General features: G+C 40.5%; 1 protein-coding gene across 1 annotated transcript; it reads right to left on the bottom strand.

Annotated features, from left to right (window-relative positions):
• Window positions 1-333: 333 nt before the first annotated feature.
• pdk2a (pyruvate dehydrogenase kinase 2a) lies at window positions 334-9,096 on the bottom strand. Its single transcript, XM_039787940.1, has 11 exons — window positions 8,902-9,096; window positions 8,076-8,217; window positions 7,025-7,096; window positions 6,530-6,714; window positions 4,214-4,303; window positions 4,008-4,085; window positions 3,517-3,596; window positions 3,305-3,403; window positions 1,179-1,289; window positions 711-824; window positions 334-524 (listed from the first exon to the last, which is right to left on the bottom strand). The coding sequence occupies exons 1-11, from the start codon at window positions 9,017-9,019 to the stop codon at window positions 381-383; spliced, it is 1,233 nt and encodes a 410-aa protein (XP_039643874.1). The 5' UTR covers window positions 9,020-9,096; the 3' UTR covers window positions 334-380.
• Between the last annotated feature and the right edge of the window lie 242 nt (window positions 9,097-9,338).

Below are 9,338 nucleotides of genomic sequence, written 5' to 3'. Positions count from 1 at the left end.
TCTCCCTGTTCAACTGAATACCTCCATATGTCGCTCCTCAAATGTCTGCTGTAATTACTTTACTGCACGTTTAGGGTCTTAACCTGGACTATTTAAACCCTCCTGTTACTTTGCATATTCCCACTTTTTTTCGTCACAACACCACACCGATACATGCCGGGTGCTGCCTCTGTCTCGACCTGCACGTGATGCAACATTGGAGCTGCATCCCTGAAGTGTAAGCTATATTTTTTTCAAGAACCCAAAAGAAACAGGTCCGAGCAATGTGAAGAAAACATAGCCTCTGTATCTTTAGTCTGAGATGACCCTTAGTAAAAATTACTGACAGATGACAGTATGAAGGCTTCATGGTATGTGCTGTAGGCTTGAAGCACACATTTTCACTTGGGCATCTTATAGATGCTCAGATCTAGGGGCTCTTTACTGGGTATACACCAGTCGTCGGCCTCTTGGCTCACTTTGTAGTTCTTCAGAGCAGTTTTGTTGTACACCGGCAACCTCTCGATGGAGTCTGTGGACAGCGCCTGGAGGGTCAAGAAGACAGGTGTAATTACAAATATCTTGTCATACCTGCACTGGCTCTGCGGGTCTGCAGAGTGTTTCTGTTAAACAAAGGAATGATGCCACAAGCCAGTTTTCTCTGTGCTGCGAACTCTTCAAGCCCTTGCCGTCTTGTCGCAGTTTCATGCATGATCACCACGCTGGCTCACCTTCAGGTAGATGACGGCGTCTGTGCCGTGGCCCTCCATGGAGTAGAGCTGCAGGTCTCCCTGGAAGTACTTGGCGTACAGGCGAGAAATGGGCAGACCGTAGCCGAAGCCAGCCTGCGTGGAGAGAGAAAGAGGGGATCAAGGGTTTCAGAAGGCTTTGTCCTTTGTTACACTGCAAGCAGCGGCACTCTACCACGGAACAAACAGGGCTGTCAAGTTTGCTTTGTGGATTGTAGGTCACTCAGTATTTGAGAAATATAATGAGGCCGGGATTTCAATCTTTAAACAGGAACGAGAGTCTAAATAAATGGCTGCCTACAAGCATCCGCATGATTGTAGGCAGTATAGAAATGACACCAAATGGCATATGGTACTACTTTATGCCTGATTTGGTTTTCAATATATGTAGGAGTGAAATCGAGTTAATAAATGAAATCCCGCCATCCCACCGCTTGCATCTCTACTTACCAGTGGAGGCCGTGTGCGCTCTCCTATGTGTGGAGCGGGAGCAGTGGAGTACATGTAGCTGAAAAGGTTCTCGATCCTTCGAAAGGGGACACCGCCACCTTTGTCGCTCACCTGTAGAGACAGAGGTGGATACCGAGAGGTGAGACAGCTCAGAGAAAGGAGAGGGAATGACTAAGGTCCTTGAACACATGGCATCTACTTAACGGTAGAAGCAAAGTGCCCTACTCTTTGTTTACTCCACATATCGTCGTGGTGAGTCATTCCATCATCGCGAGTCATTCCAAAATATTTTTCAGAATGTGCATGCTCACCTTTGTCTCCATCGAGGACCCTGACATTTAAGGGTGACATGCAAGTATTTTAAGTCAAAAGAAATATGATTGATAGCTTTTTATTCTTTAAGATTACCAATTTTCGCTCTCCTATTAGCTTTGTTTTGGGGTCTGCTAACTAAATATCTGTCTCTTTAGTAGTGGTGGAATGTCTTTTACTCAAGTACTGTACTTAAGTACAAATTTGAGGTACTTGTACTTATTTTTCATGCCACTTTCTACCTCTCCTCCACTAGATTTCAGAGGGAAATATTGTACTTTTTACTCCACTACATTAATCTGACAGCTTTAGTTACTAGTTACTTTATAAATTAATATTATTGCACACAAAACACATGTAGTTTATACAATATGTTTATTTTTATTTTTTTTTAGCATTTTCGGCCTTTATTTTGACAGGACAGCTGAAGACATGAATGGGCTAAGCTAAGGGGAATTGCAGAGTCCGGTGATAACCTGTGGATTTGTCACCTTTCACATTACACACAGAAATCGGATCAATAGTTGATATAAAAATATTATTTAGTGCAGCCTAAAAGTGCTCATATTATGCTTTTTGGCTTTTTCCCTTTCCTTTATTGTGGTATATATCTTTTTGTGCATGTTATAGCTTTACAAAGTGAAAAAGCCCAAAGTCCCCCCCAAAGGGACTTACCATCTCCAACAGAAAACACTGTTCACCAACTGCTCCAAACAGCTCTACTGTAGTCCAGCCTTTACTTCAGAGACAAACGTGGTCACTTTGTAACACACGTTATAATGCTCGCCTAGCTGCTAGCATGGCACGCCCTCATACTCTGCAACTGACTGGCTAGTAGTCCTTACCTAGCTACTGTACATGTGTGACTCCCAACAAAGATGGAACAGAAGTGTGATGCCTCACTCTGTAGCTAAAACAGAGAGCTCAACACACAGGGTGAAAAGAGGAGCTGCAACAATGTGCAGTACAACAAGAATTTGGTGTTCTTTGAAAATTAAACCATGTAAACCTATTCTGGTTCAAACTTTTAAATATAATTAATGAAAATGAGCATAATATGAGCACTTTAAGTCCTTTTTTATTGTGTGGTACATCACTGACCGTGTAGGTATCACAACAAGCATGTTGAGTCACGACAAGCATTAACATGTCCTGGTAACAACATGGATATTAAGACAAGGTTCATGAAGGCCCCCATGTAATCTTATCAGAGCTTAGAAGCTTTGCGGTCTGCAAAGACCGCAAAGGGATTGAGGGTGAAGTCATCAGGTAACAGGTTTAGAGAAAGATTTTGGCACAATGATAGTCTGGAGATAGGTCTGGCAATGCTAGACTAGGGCAATGACAAAGAAATGGGTGGTATTATCAGCTTTGAGAGCAAAGGCACACCACATGTTGTATTCAATAGAGCTATTTGAATAATTAACTTAATACCACACCAATTTGAACTTGTGCGATACCAACAGTGTAAAAGATTAACTTGAAAGGGTATTATCTTTATAAGCTTCATTAAACTGAGATTACAAACATAAAACACACTTTCCCATTCCCTCCCACAGACAATTCCAAAACTCTAATCCGCCTGCTGTTAGTGAGTGATGTGAACATTATGGGAGGAATCTCCTGGGACAAACTTGCACAAGCACAGACAGAAGATGCAAAAACAAAGTTCACACCAAAAAGACGTCTTGTGTGTTGTACAGATTGTAAAGATTTGACAGCAACCAAAAAGTCCCTCTTTCAATTTCCGTATTTACCAAAATAACACACTTGTTTGTCCATTTCAAGAAGCTGTACTGTAACTTGTTACCCACCTTGATTGACATGTCCTCATCTCCAAGAGACACCATGACTTGAATGGGTGGAAGGTTGTTGCTGTCATCATGGGTCTCAATGGTGGCCCTCATAGCATTCTACAAAAAGGATAATACGAAATAGTAAAAGTGATCTTAACGTGGTTTTTAAAATGTACTTTCCATTGTAATATCCGTCAGTCTATAATTCAAAACTACAGGACGTGTCGCACCTTGAAGAGCTCAAACAGCATGTGGTAAAGGTGAGAGGGCACATATTCGATGCTTATTGGATAGTTCTTCTTCTCCTTGACTGCAAAAAAAGAAAAAAAACACAAAAATTCTTGAATCATTCCACTTCATTTCAAATGCATTATCCTCACCACTCGTGGAGGTTTTCAATCGGGGGCAATTATTCTGCGAAGCTCTGATTTTGCGGTTTGAGAGGATGGAGAGAAAAGGGTCTGTGTCAATATTGTCTGATGCAGTCAGCCCGGGCTCATTCAGCCTTTACCAGAGCTCCAGTGCTATAATTAGAGGCCTCTCAGGTCCACCTGGCTGAACGTTCTATCTACATACAAACACTCATACTGTATGTACACACACAGGACTTGTTTCCTTTTTAAATCTCCTGAACAAACAACGAGGAGTTTTGCCATTTGGGTTGTCGGCATTAAGAGTAAAACTGGGTTTGAACTGCAAGATTAAATTAAAGTAAGCTTACCACATATCTCCTGTAGTATCAGATCAGGGGAGCGGAGGTAGTACTGTTCACATAGCATCTTGGCACTGTGGAAGGCATCTGACCGAAAAAAGAGCAACAACAATGTCAGAAATTATGATTACAATACACAACAAAAAGGAAATATTTTGTAAACACATGATCACAATACAAAAAAAACAGTACTATAAAGCATATTTAGTATTTACCCTGGACTACATCTCCGACTTGACAGTGAGGGTCAATGCTCCCAATGGTGTTTGGGTGGACAGGGTTGAGGGTACCATCAAAAATAAGAGCTGCAGAGAACAAAAGAACCAAGTTAGGAAGAACAGAAAGCACAAAGTGTGTTATCTGTAAATATTGGGCCATTAACATACCAAGTTCAGCAAAAATTAGAGCTGGGGATCATTTGAAATGTCGCCAATATATATGATACAAGTTTTGGTACTGATACCAAGAAAGCCTTGACGGCTGCATTGCCATGGAAACCGCGGGTCCCGTAAAATATGACAGCTATAGTATTTGGAAAATAGCGTTATGGGGCACTGAATTTGATAAATGTACTGTTTATCAGACCCCTGATGAGACAAGAATTAGCTGGCTTGTGGAGGAGAGCGGGCGGCAGCTCCCAAGACGGACCTTCATTTCACAGCTGTAGAAACTCTAATTCTCTCTGCGCAAACCCCTAGCGCCAAGGCTCACAGCGGATTGCTGCTGGTAGGGCTGGTCAATATATCGATATTATATCAATATCGTGATATGAGACTAGATATCGTCTTTGATTTTGGAAATCGTGATATGACATAAGTGTTGTCTTTTCCTGGTTTTAAAGGCTGCATTACAGTAAAATGATGTACTTTTCTGAACTTACCAGACTGTTGTTCTATTATTCGCCTTTTCCTCACTTAGACATTATGTCCACATTACTGATGATTATTTATCTAAAATCTAAGTGTGAAGATATTTTGTTAAAGCACCAATTGTCAACCCTAGAATATCGTCGCAATAATGATATCGAGGTATTTGGTCTAGAATATTGAATATTGTTCTCCCGATTAGACCCAGGGTCTAACCTGTGTAACAGCACCAACAGAAAGTTTGATCCGTAGTTAGGGGTGGTCCGGGATCAGCAAACCTTCTGTTAACCCAAACCTCCCCCCCCCACTAGAATAAACACTGGCACATGACTGGTACCAGTGACTGACTGGGATCAAAAAAACGACCAAATTCCAGATGGCCAGCTCTGTCACCGGCTGGTACCCAGAAGTATAGAAGTTTGATACCGAAGTTATAACACAAGAAATGCTTTAATAAAGTGCAGGTAAAAAAAACATAGAAGCCAAAACCTGCCGTAAGACGGGTACGAGTTGCTACTGTAAATTCACTTAATACACAACATAATGGTTTTCCCTTCATGCAGCAGTAGTTTTGAAAGATTACACTATCACAACATGATACGCATCAACACTGTTTGTTCCACACATGACTGATGATGATGATGATGATAACGCTACAAGCAACAAGAGCACACAACTCTAAATAGCATGTTATCATCCAGAGGCAGCCAATCTGTCTTATGATGATATAATAATAATAATAAAAAACTGAAATCAATGTAATAAAATAAATTAGTGCTGACTAATGGAAGAAGGAGTATACAAAACAAATGTAGTAGTTTTGCTTCCGTTTACCCTAGGGGTGGGACTCTTCACCGGTCTCACGATTCGATAACGATTATCCTGTCAACGGTTCAGATCGATATCACGATGCATCACTTCCTCAATATTATGAAATGTTGCTACACATGGTTTTCAACAACAAATTCAAGCAGTCAGATATATATGGACTCCCCTTTTTATTGTATCTGCTCTAAAAAAAAAGAAAAGAAAAGACACTTCCTGAATGTAGCCGAGTTTGAACAACGCAAAAAACAGCAAAAGGCAAAACAAAAAAAGCGACGGGAAAATCAACAAGTAACATCAGTAGGCAATAATCGATTATGATCGGTCACTGCCTCGATGCAGAATCAGCCTTGTCTGCATCACGATGCATCGATGCAATGATTCATTTCAACACCCCTATTTTACCCCCAATGATTTTGTGCTGCCTGTTGCATGTTGAAATATAAAATTTATGATGTGAACTCGACTCAAACTGCTCCCTAGGCGAACAAAAACATCCCACATGAAAAACCATAATTGATTTGACAATAAAGTTTGTGAGGCGACATGTTTTGAAGGATTATTTCACAGTAGAGACTTGTTTTTTTCCCCCCTGGATGGCAATAAAATAAAAATGTAACAGAGCCTGGAATGAAAATATTCATTGCAGACACAATGCAAGAAGAATATAAACTTCTGACCAAACCAAATTAAGGCTAATGTGTAATCTAATTCAGAAATCTTGAAGACGTTTTTCATACCATGTTCATATGTGTGTGAAGGTACAAAAAAACGTGACGTGATATATCTAGCTGCGTTGGGTATATGCCAACAATCCAGGGAAATGTGAACGTTACTCACTGTGCTGGTTTATGAGCATGCGAATAGAGATGCGGCTCATGTAGAAGCGGTCCAGAAAGTATTGGATGTTCTGGTTGGTCATTAGGTCCTGGGGGAAGACCTCTTTGTATTCTAGGATACCCTCGGCCATAGTAGGCACTACATCGTTGTGCCTGTTTCTGATGGTAACCAAGGCGTCGACAAACCTGGGAAGGACATAAAGATATCCAGATGTCATTAGTTCTGTTATATCACTTTCAAAGGGACAGAGTGGTTGGGAAAACAGACTACATTAAGAAATGTGTGGGAAATAAGCACCTTAAGAGCATCAAAATATCAGCAGTTGCACCATGCTTCCCTCCCCCACCCCCCAAGTATGTGAAATAAACACACAGTCTAAAGAGTGAGGGAGTGTTCTTTCTGAAAACGTACCAGCAGTTTAGAGTGATAAACTCTCTCTGTCTCGGTCTCATTCAAGAACAAATGTGAGATTTTTGAGGAAAATTAGGAACTTACTCTCCCAGGACTTTGTAGTCATCAGGATTCTTGTCTAGGAATTCAAGGATCTCCAATAAACTCTGGATGTACCTGACAAAAAAAAAATCATAAAGATGTTCACAGTAGGGTTATTACAGTTAACGAAATCTTGGACTAAAACTAGCTGTGAAAAAAATGATGTCGTTAATAGATAAAAACTACAATGAACACACAACACAAACTTAAACAAAATAGAATTGCAGGTAAAATCAGCTCCACTGTGGTTGCTACAGTATACCACTTTGCCCTGTTTTGTTTGACTTGTTGATGAAATAGTAACTACTTGCAGAAAGTGGCAGCAATGCAACAAAGTGGATGTCAGCTGCTATAAAGCCCTGTATTCCTATTTGATTTGGTCATGCGTTCTTTCATCCTGCCTTTTTCACCTATGATAAATCAAGGCTTTCCTCACAACTAAAACTAAATTAAAAAGTAGTCAATTCCTAAAATTCCTAAAGTCAAAATAAAATAAGAAGTACTTGCACTCCTAAAACTACACTGAAATCAAACTAAAAGACTAAAAAGTTTCAATTATATAATCTATAATCACTCTGATTCACACGCATAAACATATGTTGTAAAATGACAGTTGAGTGAGCCTGCAGTAATTGTATAAGTGAAAGTTTGTGGTTTTAAAAAGGCTGTTTTTCCATCTTTCTAAGGGTATTTTGGCTGTAGGTCACTGCTCACTAAAGGAAAGACAGGCAGCTCTTGAAAACAAGGGTGTGATGTGAAACTAGGGTAAAGTTCAGAGCTGAGAGGCTCCCCCCACCCTGCACAGAGCGAGTTGGAAGGATTTCAATTGGCGAACATTCCTACTACATGGACATAAACAAGCCAAAAGCTATGACTGTACACGTCTCACTCGTCAGGGGATGAAATCTGGTATCCAACGTGGTTTTAATGAATAGCCACAGAGGCTGAGAGACTCGTTTTGTTCTCTTGTTGTGGGATATAATGTCACAGTTGACATGTTATGCAACCTGGATCACAACAATACACATAAATCAATTTCCCTGGTTGGACTTACCAGCTCTGCACTGTTTGCACAGACGGGGTGGTGAGCAGTTTGTCAGGCAACAGGTTAATCTCCTTCATAATGTTTGAAAGTCTTACAGGGAGCTCCTGTCTCAGAAAAACAAAAGATGTCTTCTCACAGGCGTTGGTGGAACCTGAATCGGCACAGAGAAAATAATCAGCAGAGCTGAAGCTCTTGCAGCTTAAATAATATTGAACCTATTTGGGTGTTGGACTGCTGGTTGGCCATTTTACACAATATACTGACATTTTATAGACTTAATGAACAATACTTACTTTAAGACAAAAAGCAATTTGGTCAATGAAATATTGATTTTTATATTATCTAACATTTCGACCAAACGACTGATTGAATTAGTGAAAACAGTTAAGAGATAATGAAAATAACCATTACCTCCATCCCTATTAATACAACTGGGTATTTGCTTTGTTAATAAGCACATTCCTCTGGACAATTTGCTTAAGCTGCTGAAAGACTTTTTTTTTTTTTAAGAAAAATATAACCTATTAGTAATATGTTAGCAGAAGCCATTCAATGTGTCCTTCACAGGGCCCTAACAGTGCAGCCAGTGAGCCTGCTACAGATCTGATGCAACACTGTGCACTATGAGCAGATGCTGCTGCAGGCAAACCCTCTACAGAGCGGTTGGTGGTCTGTTTGACAAATTATGCATTGGATAATAATCTGTCACTGATACTTTTCTGATCAGGTTTAGAGAGCTCGAACAGTCCCGGTCCACAGAGCTCCGTGTTAGTTAGCTACGTTAGTTAGTTAGTTAGTTAGTTAATAACCCATGTGAACGCGGATCAATACTCACCGAAATCAAGAAATTGCTTCATGGAGAGCGGTGAAGGAGAAAACTTGGAGAAATGATCGATGTGTTTTGGCACACTGGCCAAGGCGGCGTTTTTCATTATAAACCTAACGAACTTCATTCTCGCTTTGGAGGGTCCTGGCTCTGTGTAAGGAAACGTCGGAAGCTAGGCTAGTAACTCCAACTGCCCTGTTATCAGGGGAGGATACCGAGGACAACAGGAGAGCTCCAGCCAATAGGAGGGAGGGATTCTTTGTATTTACGTTCCAGATTGGCCAATAGGAAGCGCTGAGGGGGCGGGATTAGTGAATGGTGGGTGCTGGATAAGAGAGGCTTTTATTATATAAATAAATAGGTGATTAACTGATCAGTCATCAAACAAACCAAATTACAAAATAATGTTCCTGGAAATACGAGTATACTGATAGCCTACTAATTTA

This window comes from Perca fluviatilis, chromosome 21 (genome assembly GCF_010015445.1).
Source record: "Perca fluviatilis chromosome 21, GENO_Pfluv_1.0, whole genome shotgun sequence".
NCBI classification, from domain to species: domain Eukaryota; kingdom Metazoa; phylum Chordata; class Actinopteri; order Perciformes; family Percidae; genus Perca; species Perca fluviatilis.
This window is presented reverse-complemented; position numbering and strand designations above follow the sequence as displayed.

What these genes read in the sequence shown, in the direction of transcription:
- pdk2a (XM_039787940.1), bottom strand. Translation starts at nt 9,019, where the DNA reads ATGAAGTTCGTTAGGTTTATAATGAAAAACGCCGCCTTGGCCAGTGTG. An exon ending in AGTCGGAGATGTAGTCCAGG is followed by an intron (nt 4,086 to 4,213) that starts GTAAATACTAAA and finishes TTTTTCGGTCAG; the next exon opens with ATGCCTTCCACAGTGCCAAG. An exon ending in GATACTACAGGAGATATGTG is followed by an intron (nt 3,597 to 4,007) that starts GTAAGCTTACTT and finishes CTTTTTTTGCAG; the next exon opens with TCAAGGAGAAGAAGAACTAT.